Source organism: Patiria miniata, unplaced genomic scaffold, assembly GCF_015706575.1.
Source record: "Patiria miniata isolate m_02_andy unplaced genomic scaffold, ASM1570657v1 HiC_scaffold_1, whole genome shotgun sequence".
Lineage (NCBI taxonomy): Eukaryota > Metazoa > Echinodermata > Asteroidea > Valvatida > Asterinidae > Patiria > Patiria miniata.
In genome coordinates, this window is record NW_024037047.1 from 32,283,167 (window position 1) to 32,298,669 (window position 15,503).

General features: G+C 39.8%; 1 protein-coding gene across 1 annotated transcript in view; it reads left to right on the forward strand.

Annotated features, from left to right (window-relative positions):
- Nucleotides 1-15,503, forward strand: part of LOC119732930 — a 212,078-nt gene that overhangs the window by 127,912 nt on the left and 68,663 nt on the right. Inside the window, exons 78-89 of the mRNA XM_038206513.1 lie at nt 3,019-3,314; nt 4,225-4,319; nt 4,737-4,907; nt 6,154-6,334; nt 9,387-9,553; nt 9,652-9,779; nt 10,606-10,843; nt 11,925-12,105; nt 13,443-13,689; nt 14,079-14,199; nt 14,342-14,520; nt 15,336-15,495. Coding sequence (XP_038062441.1) covers nt 3,019-3,314; nt 4,225-4,319; nt 4,737-4,907; nt 6,154-6,334; nt 9,387-9,553; nt 9,652-9,779; nt 10,606-10,843; nt 11,925-12,105; nt 13,443-13,689; nt 14,079-14,199; nt 14,342-14,520; nt 15,336-15,495 — 2,164 coding nt within the window. The remainder of the gene's footprint in view (nt 1-3,018; nt 3,315-4,224; nt 4,320-4,736; nt 4,908-6,153; nt 6,335-9,386; nt 9,554-9,651; nt 9,780-10,605; nt 10,844-11,924; nt 12,106-13,442; nt 13,690-14,078; nt 14,200-14,341; nt 14,521-15,335; nt 15,496-15,503) is intronic.

The following is a 15,503-nucleotide window of genomic DNA, read 5'->3' on the forward strand; positions in this document are numbered from 1 at the left end:
GCCATGTTTGACATACCGGTAGGAGGCAATACCATGCTATTTATGTTGTATAAAACAGATCAGATCCAAGCCTTTGATGTGTAGTTGTTCTTCCGTCTCGCAGTGTTTTTTGTAGAAGTAGATAAGCAGATAATGTTAACACCATTCTCTTTTAATAGCAACATGTTGAATCAGATCTTGTTTCAAGCGAGTAAGGCCTTCAATGTTTAGTTGGAGTACGCAGGACGAGGTACCAGCTCGTTGTTGATAGCTCGTCCTGAATATATCGCAATGAAAGACTTCAGGGTGTTGCTTCAGTGTGACTTGCGTAGTAACAGGATCGCCAAGGAGAAGGCAGCAACATGATCCCAACTGTTGCTGGAAGAACCGGGGACAATCTACAGCTCAGCTTGGTTATATTGCTTTGGACCACATCATTTTTTAGCGAGGGGTGTCTGTCGTCAGGACATTTGAAAATAAATTGCCCACAACCAGACAGAATGTCAATGCCTTCGGACGTTCGGATGTGGATAAGTCGACACGGTGATAAACACTGTATGTATTTCGACGACTACATGTATATAAAATTATGAGTTTAAACCTACCTGTCACTTCAATGGAACTATTTTGTAATGTCTGTACTGTATGTAAGACCGAAAAAAAATTCCTGCATTGTCTTCTAGTTGACACAAACTTTGTTTTTCAAATGGTCCAAACACGCTCCATCATGCAGAGACACATAACCTGACTTTTTTGCTGATATCATTTTCTCATATCAAAATTTCGATTTTTTACGATGTGATTTAAAAAATAATAATAACAATATCGACGATATCGCATTGATATCAAGTATCGAGTAATATCAATATATCGACGGACCCTACATATTTTAAAGTCCTATAGATCTATATTTATAACACACCTCTTGCTGGTTCTTTATTCTGGCTGGCTGAAATGTGGTCACGTGTGGTTCACTCATATAAGCTAGTGAATGAAATTCCTGTCAGCGTGAACTAGACGCGCGTCAAGACATCGCGTGCGCGTAATTTCCAGAGTATTGTGCCCGATGGGGCACTACTCAAAATGTTTTCTCTGGTTACAGCACCCTCTCAAAAACTCTAACTCAAAAACTGAGTCTAGGGAAACTAAAAGCGGTCCTTTAATTGTTATATTGCTTATAATTGAATTGCTTATGAGTTAATTGTTAAACTAAAACAGTTCAATTATGAAACCCTGAATGAGTTTCATAAAGTTATAAAACACATATGGACTGGTATAATTCGGTCACTAGTGCACGTCTCTGCCCCCCTCGGTCCTGTGAATGACCAGAAGAGGGTTCTACACCCTCTTCGGTCACTCACAGTCCCTTGGGGCGCATAAACGTGCACTAGTGACCTCATTGCCAGTCCATATGTGTACATACTAGAGAACTACGTTTGGTAATGTTTAAACTTTGTATGTTTGTAGACAGGGGCGTGCTATACATGTATAGTTAAAATTGGTAAAATGATGTCATGGTGACGTCATCATGTGAATTTTAATTCGCATAATAAAAAGGAAGGTCCTATTGCTATGAAACTTGGTGGAACGCTTGATAATATTTATATGCAAAATCTGAAGTGAGGTCAAGATGCATCATCGATTGAGTTTAATGATTTTTAAAATTTTTAATATTTCATTCTACTCACATAATTAGTCACTGTTTTTGCTCAAATCAACTCTAAACTGGCCAAGACCAAATTATAAATATGTGTATTGACAAGTGCCGTCGTCATGACGTCATCACAGGCCATTTGGCATCATCATAAAGGTGTAGAGAACTAAAAGCCCAATTGCATTGAATCTATGCATGTTAACAGATACAGATGCGTTGTGTATGAAAATGAAGGTGACGTCATTATGACGTCATCATGTAATTTCGTATAGATTTTTGCAGTTTTGATGATTACATCATATGGCATTAATTGAACGTGAAAACAAATAACATCAATGAAAATGAAGGAAAAAAAGCATAAACTTTACAAAACTTTTAATTGCAGAAAGCCCTATATGATCTGTTCATGGAACAGACATAGATCTCTACTTGTTTCTGTTTTGCTTCCAAGCAATCCAATAGGCTGACTGTGATGAGTTTATAATGACAGTGTTTCTGGTATTGACTGTGATGAGTTTATTGTGACAGTGTTTCTGGTATAAATAAAACCATCAATCCCACAGGCAATTTAGCTTCAGTCAAATTTTGATTAAGGGAATAAATGTGTGATCCGGAGGTTTTTATCACTCTGTTTAAGACCACTTAGAGTCTGGGTGCTGATAATTACCCGAGCCGGAGGCGAGGGTAATTATCAGCACCCAGACTCTAAGTGGTCTTAAACAGAGTGATAAATACCGACGGAGCACATATTTATTCCCATTCATAAATACTTTTTCGGTAAAAGAAAATCATATAATTCGTTCAAAACATCCGATTTTGTTCAACAAATTCACTTTATGTTTTTTGAAACATCCCTCTTGCAAAATAATGGAGTGTTCAGCTGGCGAGTAAGATGTAAACAACCCTTTTATGGAGATTGACGCGTGCGTATCATGTTCTTTGCGATGTCGCGCAGAACGCACCTGGCGCGTTGCGTTTTGAATTTAGAACTATAAAATTCTGACTCCCTGGTAGTGTTGCGCATGCCTACATGAGGATTGTGAACGTTCAACCCATGAAACGATGAGAGGCACTGGATTTTTAGGAGTCCACATTTTATTGTGACACTGGAAAAGTGTTTAAGACCAGCTAGCCATGTCTTTATCATCCGTTTAAGACCGGCCACGTGACGGTCTCTCGACCAATAGGAATAGCTAAACTGTCTGAGGTATTTATGAATAATTATTTAATACATGGTGACTTTTAATGTTCAATTCCTCATGGATGGGATTTGAACCCTGGATTACAAAGGTAGAAGAGCAAGGACAATCAACCAGATCCCTCTCTTGTAAAGGATATGTATTCTTTTTGTGGGTATGATCATTGAGGCTTCTCTTTAATTTCAGTCTGGACTCTTCACCCATTATGAGCGGCTTGGTGTGGGCCATGCTGTAGAGTTCAATCACGAATCACTCCAACTTGTCCACAACAACCTCTACTACTTCAACATAGAGCTCCTGAACTACGTGGCGTATGAGAACATCATTTCATCCGTCGGAATCACAGCAGACTTCACGACACCAGAACCAGGGCTGATCATGAATGGGACCAGGGATGAAGTGGTGCACGAACCATGTGTGGAGTTCACACCAGAGGAATGGGAGAGACGATGCATTGAAGACACACCGCTCATGAACCATCGGTACGTACTGCTTAAAGTGATGCTTAGAGTGAAAATGTCACTAAAGTTGGGTCTGTGGTCCAATTGTAACGGTGTTCGACTCGTGTGCCGTGGTACATGAGTTCGAATCCTGGCGTGGGAACATGGTGCTTGTGCTCTTGAGCAAGGCACTTTACCATTATTGCTTCGTTCTTCGGATGGGACGTAAAGCCGTAGGTCCCGTGTGTTGTGTAATGCATGTTAAAGAACCCAGTAACACTTATCGCTAAGAGAAGGTTTGCCCTGGTGTTTCTGGCAGTGGCTGCAATGTGCGCCGCAGCACCTTGTCAAGCCTTAGAAGGTGCTACATATTTCATATTTCTCGTATATATTATTTACCTTTCTTTAATAACAGACAGAATTTCCAGCGCCTTGAGAACCTAATTGTTGGTAGATATGTGCGCTATATAAGACTCCGTTATTATTATTATTATTATTACTGAACAAACAAGTAGGATGATGTCAAGGTAATCAATAAATGACACAAATCATAAAAGGCTTGAGTTTTAAATCATATATACAAGAATAAAGTGCTTTTGTGTATGACAAAGGTGCATACCAGAAATGAATTGACTAATTTGAAATCTTCATAATTACCTGAAACTCTTCTTCTTCTTTTTTTTTAAATAGTCACAGTTTTGAGTATTAACTAATCATGTTTCATGTGCCACTCTGCATTGACTTCTTAAAGGTACTTCCTTTCATGGCAAACCATTCATATTCTGTGCTATTTAGCGACAGGTTGATTACTCTTCCAAAATTTGAATGCTCGGTTGTGCCTTATATCTTGTGTATGTCTCATCAAAGAAGGCATATCTGGTCATACATGTACATGTAGATGTGTTTTGTGACATTTACTCTTGACTTTCATTATCATGTAATTTAATTACAGCTACATCACTGATGGTCCGGGATCTATGACGGTGTTTAATGGTCATGAGGAACTTGTTGACATGCTGTATACAAGAAGCAATACCTTCATGGCAGGTAAGGATGGAAGGGGGGCTCACAGCAACATGAGGCGCACTTATTATTATAACCTGGTGTATAGTTTTTACATCGCTAATTTTACAATTTTTAAAAATATCATGAGAAACAAATGTCCCTGTCATATTTGCCTGAAGCAATACCATTATAACCGCTAGGCATGGGAGCAGTCTCATCATAAATGGATGGTACCTGTGCTTTCTTGGTATGACCATTATAGCTATAGGGTATTTCATGACCCTACAAACCATAGAATGCTACATGTACCACAATACTGGCTCATCAGACAGAGCCAAGACATTTGGCCCTACAAACACAGTGTCACCACAGCACTGTACTATCCTGCCAGACATGTCTCCACAGCTGAACCTTGTCTCGACTGACATCGTCCTGTGTAACATTTTCATTTCTTCACAGCCAACTGGGAAGGTATCCATGACAATGAGACTGGTATCCATGGCTACACCTGGTCCATTGGTAACGCTGTCTGTGATGATGATGTCAGCATGCATATTGATCCTCATGCTCATCTGTTTGATGAGTCTGAGTGGACTCATCAGGGTCTGGTTGTCAATGTCAATCTGCCAGGTAAATCTTCATCAATGGTCAAAGTATTATGCATTGTTTAACTGACCATGATATAATACAACTATTGACTGCTTTAAGTGGTATAGTGAAACTGTCTCCCCGAGGGGTTCCATTGCGTGTTCTATATCGATCCTCATGCTCATCTGTTTGATGAGTCAGAGTGAACCCATCAGGGGACTTGTTGTTTGCCAAACAGTATTAGTGGACCATGATGGAATACAACTATTGACTGTTATGAGCGGTGTAGTGAAACTATCTCCACAAGGGGTTCCATTGAGTGTTCTATATTGATCCCATATGCATTCTCATTTGTTTAATGACTCAGAATGGACTCATCAGGGGACTTACATGTTAACTTCAATCTGCCCGGTGCTTTGTCCTCTGTTCCCAAGTGTTGGAACATGAGAGAGATAATAGAGTATCTAAGCCTGAAGTCAGCTGTCTTTGTTCTGGTTCACTCTAGTTCGTGTGCTCATGTCTTCACATACTTAAGCTTTGCGCGTGAATCACAATATGTGGAACACTCTCGTACAATGCTGGCAGTTGTGGCCGATGGCATGTTGTCACACTCTGCAACGTTTTATCAGACAATAAAAGTTCTAAATATTAATTCCACGAGAAGTACAGGTAACTTTTTGGTAATGTGTTAATTCTTCTTTGTCTTTAAATTAAATTCTTCTGTGTCAGTAAATCAGTGAACATCACCCTGAACAAGACTAAAATCACTGAATCACTGGTACACTGTCAAAAATAGTTTTCCTACAATCAGAACAAATTTATTTTAACTTATAAAGGTATCTTCATGTCCCGCTGTCCAGATTTTTTCTTGGGAGCTAGACATAAAACTTTTCATTGAATCAAGCATTATTTTTATTATTATTATTATTATTATTTATTCGACCATCACAAAAACAAAACAAAACAAAATTGAGTAAAACGAGCATAAAACAACGACCAACAAGTACAGTAAGACGGTAGCGGGGACCTGGGACGAAAATCCGAATACATAACAAGACAAATGACAGTTATGTGGGTCAGGGACCGCAAAAGTAAAATGAACTACTATTACCCGCGGGTTTGGATATAAAAAAATGTAACAAAATCACATCTGCCAATAAAGTTATTGCCAATGGTCAACTGCAGTCCAAGATATACCAAATGGGGGGCCTATTTGAAGTTTTAACGATTCGGACTTGTTTCCAAGATGGGTCACATATTGTGTAATGCAAGTTATCTTGCTCGACAGATGGTGCGTATTACATCACTGTACGTGCTCTCAACAAGGTCGAGTTTGGCGGTCCTATGGCACTCACTGTGTGTCACAGCACCCCTCTGATTATTGACAATACTCCGCCCATCATTTACAGCATCGATGACATCACCTATGACTCGTCCATTGGTAGAATTAGATTGAAGGTCAATGCAACGTGAGTAACTTTTTTTCAACTTTGAACAAAACTTGAAGGTTATTCCGGTGGTGAATCAATCAGTAAGGAATTTTTGATGAATGTACTATAAATGTGTATCTCTATTTTTTGACATGTAGTTGTGTGTGGTACTGAGAAGAACTAGTGAATTTAAATTTGGACACCTTGCGCTGTTCATCTTTAGAAGAGTATTTCTTGTGTTTGAAAGTTGTCACTGAATTGAAAATTGTTCACTCACGCCATCCCAAAGATAAATAAGTCAAAACAGTTGATGACATGGTGTATATATTCTGCACTATGCAGGAGGTTGTGGGTTTAAATCCGTCCGGCCATAGTAAAAAAAAAAAAAAGCCTTTTAAGGGGTTGTTCTTACATGTACATTAAGCAATGAACAAACGACAAATGTTCACAACCAATTACTGTGGCAGTGGCATTCAAGTGTTTGTCATAAAATCTCTCTCTTTGGCCGCCGTTTTCTCCAAAAGTTTCAAGTCTAGAATCTTGCCGATTTGCCAGCTTCTTGGCCTATTCATCAGCTTCTCAACAATATATAGTTTGTCCAGAACCATTTATATTAAGGTACCTTTAGACTGTGATACATGACAGCCATGCGGGTTGAAGCTGACAGGCCTAGCTATGGGATTTACTGCACAAAAACGAAACTAGTGGCATCATGTGCTACATCTGACGTTTTCTCCAACAGTTTCAAGTCTAGAACCTTGCTGATTTGCCAGCTTCTTGCCCTATTCATCAGCTTTCCAACAGATATAGTTTGCCCAAAACTATCTATGTTAAGGTACCTTTAGACTGTGATACATGAGAGCCACGCGGGTTGGAGCTGACTGGCCTTACTGTGGGATTTACTGCACAAAAACGAAACTAGTGGCGTCATGTACTACATCTAACGTTTACTCCAAAAGTTTCAAGTCTAGAACCTTGCCGACTTGCCAGCGTGTTGGCCTATTCATAAGCTTTCCAACAATATATAGTTTGTCCAGAACCATCTATGTAAAAGTACCTTTAGATTGCGATACATGAGAGCCATGCGGGTTGCGATTGAAATCAGTTGGAGCTAAGAAAAAAATCACCAGTTGTAAGAGTAGGAACATTTCAACTTCTATGACGTCTCCCGACAGGCGGGAATTAATCGCAGTCGACCTGTGTTTATTTACGACGTCGTGCGGCACCACGTCATTAAGGCCCAAAAAAAAATAGTTCTGATTCCGATTACATGGCATTCGAAAATAGGGTAGGTAGGCAGGTACTTAGGTAGGGATTTTTTTTGGCCTATTGTTTTGTGTACGATCATATGGAGGCGTCTGCGTGCAGTCAAGGTTAAAAGGTAAAAATTGATGGTTTTGGGTGTTTTTTCTCATTTTTCCCATAAAAAAATTAGGATAGGGGCTCTCAGAATAGGTAGGTAGGTAGGGAAACCGGAAGCAGCTAAGTATTTTTTTTTTGGCCTAACTCGTGCGCGCATCAAAATCTTCCTTTTTCATTGTGTTGCCAATCAGCACACTACACCGGTGCTCTGCATTCTGCACCACATCACGCAGTACGCGCCATAAGGAGATTGTTTACTACTACTCGGGAGAGGCACACACCACACAATAGCTGAAGGGGTGTTTAAAACACATGAAGTAAAAATGTTGAACAAAATCGTTGGAAATTTATATAATATCTGACTTGTTTCGACTGTTTGACTCAAAAGTGTTAATTAATGCAAATACAAGATAGTTAAGACCATATCAGGGGAATGCACGCTGATAATGGCCCAAGCCGAACTGGCCAAGCACATATTGAGTGTGTTTGATTACTCCCCCCCAGCTTACTCGCGCCTTGCTCCTCGGGTAATGACAGACATGCACAGTGGAGCTAAATAAACAAACGGTTTCGGGTAAAGTTTTGTGCAAGAGCTGAAAACATGGGCGTCGCCAGGATTTTTTCTAGAGGGGGGCAAAACATTTTTTCCAAAAAAAAAAATTCTGTTTTTCTCAACATATTCTTGATATATCAGTTTTAGAGGGGGAAGGGACATTTTGCCACCCACCCATTAAATTTCCACCAATATGACTTCTCGCTTTTTTTCTTTTTTCTCTCTCTTTGTTTTTTTCCTTTTTTGCATTTTTTTTTTGGGGGGGTGGTGAATGTTGCAACATGACGCCACGTTTTCCTTCATATTCATTGCAAAAATGATGATAAAACATGAATCTGGGACTGAGAAATTATTATTTCCAATGTTGTTAGGAAAAAAATGTCTTGACTCTCCATAGACTTTGTACTCAATTGCGGAGGTGGCGTTACGTTGCAACATTTTTCCCAGGCTGCATCCGAATCAATTAACTGTCTAGAGCATGTCCACACCCACTGAAAATACACGGGGACGCGATGACAATAATTCCTAGCCGTAGCTCCATGCATAGAGCTACATAGGTTTTGTAGCTCTATGCTTCGTGGAAGCCCGTTTCGGACATGGCCTGATGAGGTGCCCACCGGACGTTGCATGGCCTTATGGGATACTTCCCTAAGTAACCGGCTCGGCGAGTGGGTCACTAGGGCCAGGCTCGAGTAAGCACAAGAAGTCACGTGAGAGGTAAATCGAACATTGTTGCGCTTGCATGAGTAAGCGCAGGGGACGTAATCGAACGCACTGATTTATTCCCTTATTGTTTAAGAAGTCACATGACTGTCAATGCCATGGAATCGTCATGGATCGTCGCGTCGTGGGTGACATGAGCATGGTTACAATTATTTGGTGTCGAGTCGATTTCTCATTTTTTTGACCTAAGAAGCATTATTTTTCTAAGATTTAAAGGTTTGCAAGGTGAAAAGATACTAAGACAAGATAAGTTTGCGGTGCCACCATGTGAATAAATCTCTTTTGTGAGTATTTGCTGGTTCTGAAAAGAACCGGAGGGACTTCTGCTTGATGCCAACGGTTTCGTCAAAGCGCAAACAAGTCGCAGGTCGACCTGTGGCCGGCTTAAAAGGGATTCTTTTGCTGGAGTCCATAATAATAACATTCTTAACTTTGTTTGTTGAAATTGAGCAGCGATCCTGAGTCCCATCTGTTGGAGTATCACCTAGCAGCAGGCAGGACACCCAGGGATAAATCACTGCATGATTGGGAGGCTCACGTCTTGGCTGAACAGCTCTACATGGACTTCAAGATACCCAATGGCATACCCTGCTGGGTTAAAGTCAGAGCAGTCAACAATGGTAAGAAAACTTTCATGAGGTTAATCACTGCCATAATCCATGTACACAAATGTACATGATTTGTTTATGTTAATACATGCCTTTGTTTTTATTTTTAGTTGACCTGCGCACCATAGACCATGCTGATGAGCCAATTCTCGTAGACGACACTCCACCAATTGCTGGAGACTTGTTCGATGGACCCTACGCTGGTAAAGATCTCGTGTTTACCAAAGACAGAAATGAGGTAAATGGACTGGCTCTCTGAGTGAATGATACTGATGTACAATTATGGAGTACACATATTCACCCAACTGAAGCTGAAGGCGCTGAAGATGTATACAGTTTTATATTTGGTTATTGCCAACGTATTTATATATACTGTATACTCAGTTTTGTCCTAGGGCTTGCGAGAAAAAAAAGTTACAAGCTTACACAGGTGGGACTTGAACCCATGACCTCCTGCTTACTAGTGTAGACGTCTTACCACTCGACCACCGAGCCTGCCGGGTCTGCTGGCTGGTTCAAGTGTAATTGTATACAGTTCATTGATACTACCTTTATAATAATGCCTTATCTGTGTAATTGGCTACAGTTCATTGATACTATAAAAATGATTTTCTCACATTTCTTAATATCAGAAAATTATTCTTGTTTCAAGGAATATTTTCTTGTCTCACTCCCTAGAAAAGTAGTGAGACAAGAATTGTTTTCTTGAAATAAGATGTTTTTTTTCTCATTTTATTCTCATTTTAAGAATACCATTTTTATCAATGTACCTTTATAAGAATGCCTTATCCGTGAATTGACAAAGTTGGAACTGTTTTCCTTATTATTATAAGGCACAACTGCATGCCTGATGTTCTCACAGACATAGTAAGATTATACAGACTAATGCTGTAGGGAGTGCAAATAATTAGAGAGAGTTTGATTTGAACGTGAGTCCGGACAAAATAAAATGCCATGCTCTTGCAAAATATTACATACTGTATCTGCCATAAAAGAAAGCTTAGTTTGACTTGATTAGTGGATTACATCTAATTTTTGTTTTATTTCCCTGCATTGTTGGCTAGATTTGTGCCAATTGGCACAACTGGTTTGACCCTGAGTCTGGTATCTTCTTCTACCTGTGGACGGTGGGGACCCAGCCTGGCCTGAGTAACGTGGTAGACTTTGTCAAAGTGTCTCGTCAAGAGCACAGTGCCTGCTCTGGCTATGTGACCCTACAGCACGGGGAGACGTACTACTCAACACTTACAGCCTTCCATGGTGGATATGATAAACTCAACGTGTCAGCTTCATCAGATGGAGGTGAGTGTCATTGTCAATACATTGTCACTGTGACCATTGTCACAATTGTAATTGTTGTCATCGTCATTAAAACATCATTGTTGTCATTATCTTGGCCATTGCTGTCACAATAACAGTTGTTACCACTTCATCATTATCGTCACCATCATTATCTTTTAAATTACAATTGTTCTCATTGACATTACTATACTATCATTTCCATTGCTGTCAAATTATCAACATCATTGTCATCATAACTGTCTGTTAATTTTCAACATCACCAATCATCACTATTACCATCATATTATCAATTATCTTTTCAGTTTACTGGCTCTCTAAATCTGCTGATACAGGGTGTCTCAAAAAAGTAGCAGTCAATCCATAAATATTAAAAAAAAACATCCTAACACTCTCTTTTTTGCAAAACTTTTCTATAGAGTCTGAAGGTGTGGTAAATAGTCTACACAATGGTCTTTATCCCATCTCATTTAGACACCCCAGTCAAGAGATACAGCTAATTAAAAATGAAATGACTTGAATTTCTAGTTAGGCCACTTGCTATCTAATAAAAGGTATTGACATACCAAGAAGGTGAAGAAAGTGGCTTTAACAGATTTTGACAGTCTTTACAAGCTTTGCCGTAACTTTTAAGCAAAAGGTCCAAATCACACTACAAACATCCTGTCTACCGTAAAGTAATTAAACAAAACAAAAGAGTTAGTTTCCTCTGAAAAAAAAACATGTTGCTTGGCTGCTACATCTTGTTTGAGACTCGCTATGTAAGGATGTCTTTGTATATGGTTTTGCCATCATCATTTTCATATAAATTACAATTATCATAATCCTCAGTTTTATCTCACCCCTCTATCCTCGCAGAAATTGGTGAACTCAACCCACAAAAAAAATATATATCCTAACTGTGGCAGTGTCAGAAACATTTATTTTGTAGATAAGGCTGTGTTTTGGTTATTTTTACATTGACTCAACAATGAATAGCGGTAGTTGCAAACAAAATCGTCCATTTCAGACACAGCCCATTGTCATCATATAAATATAATCAGTCTTATGTGTCATATATTGATGTCTCTTTTCATCTCCTCAGCGACTGTGGATCTGACTCCACCGATACAAGGCAGTGTCTATGACGGCCTGCTGCCAGGACCTACAGATCTAGACTTCTCCTCAGAGCCAGCCACAGTGGAGGCTCAGTGGAAAGGATTCTCTGATCCTGAGTCTGGTATCGAAGACTACCAGGTTACTGTCTATCGCAAGAATGATGAGAGGTGAAGATTAGCTTGAAAGGATTTGGACTTCCATTTAATGTTACAGAAAGTTACTATTCTTTGATATTGAATGAAAAAGTTGTTTTTTTTAGGAGATGTTTGAATTTTACTGGCTACTTTATGTGATAGATGTGTAGATACACTTTTGGCAGAAGGTACTTGCGGTATAATTGGTTGGAGTGCTGTGGTCCAATTGCTAGGGTGTGTGGCTCATGTGCAATGGTAATTTGGTTTGAACCCTGAGGGAGACATGGTGCGTGTATACTTTGGCAAGACACTTTTCTCAGAGTTTTATGATTTAAACAAGTCACTGAATTTTGTGCCTCGAGTCGAGTCAAGTTATTTCAAGGAAGTGACTGAAGTCAAGGCAAGTTATTAGGTAAAGAAGGTTGAGTCGAGTCGAGTTGAGTCGAGTCACAGTGTGTTGTCAAGTCGAGTAAAGTCAAATTTATACTTGAGTCAATTGGAGTCACTGATTTTTGAACACCAAGGAAGAATGAACACAAGGCGCCAGTTTATTATGAATATCAAAGACTTAAAATATTCTGCAGGTACCCAATAGACAGTTCCTGCTGGAGGGTTCTACCAAAGATCTATGTAACAATTAACAAGAAGTGAAACTTCAGTTTTATCTCTGGTTCGGCTTCGGGTCTGGAATAATTTTTACGCTGATAACAGCAAAACCAAATTGCAACATACGAAACTGATTCTGATCGTATAGAAAATATCTGATTATTTTTTCAAAGCAGGACAGCAATTTTGCAATTTGAAAATGCATTTAAAGTCTGGTTCCAGGACAGCATAAAAGCATGAGATGGGTCTAAGGAGTCCGTATGATACGGCGTATATTTGTACGAGATAAGCGGCCAAAACTGGATGGTAACGCATGCAAACATTAATGAGTTTGTATCGTAAGTCACTGCAAATACATTTTCGCACAGTTTTTGGGACTCGAGTGTTATTAGCCTTGACTTAAGTCGAGTCAAGTCTCTCGATGAGTCAGTTACCTGTTGGGACTTGAATCGAGTCGATAGCACCAAAAATTGTGACTCTGGTCAGACTCGAGTCAAGTCATTACAGCTCTGACTTTACTGCAATTGCCTCTCTCCAGTCAGGAGTATAAATGGGTACATGGGAGGGTAGAAACCAATTTGGACTGATCTTAAGCTGCTGAAGAAAACTGGTCTCATGAACAGGGGTAATACTTGCTAGGTGCTTTGAGACTTTGATATATAAGCACCACATATTAATATCCTTTTGTGGTGAGAAATTGGGTGTTTGTTTAAGAAATGAGGAATGTTTTATTTTGATAAATTCATTTTATTCACATTGTGTAGTGCCAATCACACAAACGACTTCGAAGTCATCCATGAGACTGAGGCAGTGGGCATTGAGACATCCTCCATTGAGTGGCATCACTTCCATCTCCATCACAAGGACCAGGTCTATGTCAACCTACGCACCATCAACCAGGCACTGAATCACATCGATACTCCGACGAATGGGTTCTTGGTAGACCTGACTCCTCCAATACTGAGAACAATAGGAGATGGGCTGGTGATGGGTCAAGATGCTGACTTCCAGGTGAGTCAACATGACTTTGTAGGTCTAGGTGTGAATCACATAGATACTTGAATGAAGGAGTTCTTGCTGCAAATTCCAGGAGATGGGATGATTATGCATTGATTAGGTTTGAAATTTAATTATGTGGTGAATGACGTCTTAGTGGATCTGACACTAAACTCTTGAAGATTGGCTGGTGATTGGTCAAGATACTGACTTGCAGGTGAGTTGCATAATCGTAATTGCAAGTGAATTCTTCTTTCCTGCACTAAACAGCTCTTCCTTATGTAAGTGAGCACATACCAACCACAGTGATGATGGTCCTTACTGAAGTAGAAACCTTCATAGTATACACATTTTTGAAGTTTTAGGTTTCTTTACCTGATTATATTCTACCTTCATCTCCCTAGTCGCATTCTGATTATCTTGCTGTGCATTGGGACTACTTTGATGATGAGTCTGGCATCGAGTCCTTTGAGTTGGCAATCTATGAGATGACAGAAGGAAACAAACACAAGATCTTCCCGATGGGTAAGTCCTGCTTTCTGCGATTTCAGTGAAAACATTGCAGTATTAAACATCAGCTACTATTCCTCTTTGATTTTACACCAAAACGAGTGGCTGTAACATGGTATGGCATTTCCCTTTTTTGTTTTCTTGTTACCTTTTTCAGACAAAAATCCAAATAGCTTTGAACTGATTACTGACATCACAGCTCAATCCCATGTACAAGATGGGCTGACACTGCAACCAGGGGCCCTGTATGTGACGCGAGTCAAGGCAAGGAACCAGGCCAAACTAGTTGCCTCTCATGAAACCAGTGGTATCAAGGTGGACCCTAGCCCTCCTTTGGTGAGTAGAGTTAAGATAGTGGGAGTACAGAATGCCATGGGCCAGTGGTTATGGTCCAGTGGTTACGGTGTTTGACTCATGTATGATGGTGCGTGGGTTCGAACCCTGCCAGGAAAATGGTGTTTGTGCCCTTGGGCAAGACACTTAACTACAATTGCCTCTCTCCATCCAGGAGTATGTATGGGTACCTGGGAAGGTAATGGACCGAATGTGCGCTGATATCGGCTGCTGCGTGGTCTTGTGACCCGATGAACACGGGTTGATATGATGGAAAGCACTATAGGCATTATAATTTTAATAATGATTTCATATCCAGAGGAAGATCAGAGAAAAGTGTCTTTTAACAAAATTCTTCATACTGTCATTATTCACAACAAAACTGGATCCGGTTCTTAATGTATCCATTTTCTAGTTTGAACACACTTTATTTCTTAATGAGTGATAGAAGTACAAGAAAGTTACATCATTGAAGGTCAGAAGACTAAGGTTGCCAATATTAAGTGTCACAGGACATTCTTGGGACATTGGACACATTTGACCTTTTGCCTTTCACATGTTGGAATGCTAGTGTAAAAAAAAACTAATGCGCATTGTTATTGGAAGATCTGTCAAAGCTGATTGACCTGTGTAGATTATGACTATAATTAGGTTTCCATCGCTTGTAGTTGTCATGACGGTGAAACCTTATTATTAAACTGGACACAAGAGACAACCATTGGTATTGATAATTATCATTTTCAGTTGACTAGAGTCTTACACACTAATGTGACTTTGTAGTATGTAAAAGATTTGGATCCATTTGATTTTGATTAAAGATGAGATATGTCCGTGGAGGCAATCTGGATGGGGAAGTGGAAGAAGTCATCAATGGATATTTGTATCAGAACAGTCTCAGCACCATCCAGGCCTCCTGGCTGGCTATAGATGGAGAGAGTGGCATCAAGAGCTACTGGGTGGCAGTGGGAACTGCTACATGTCAGTAT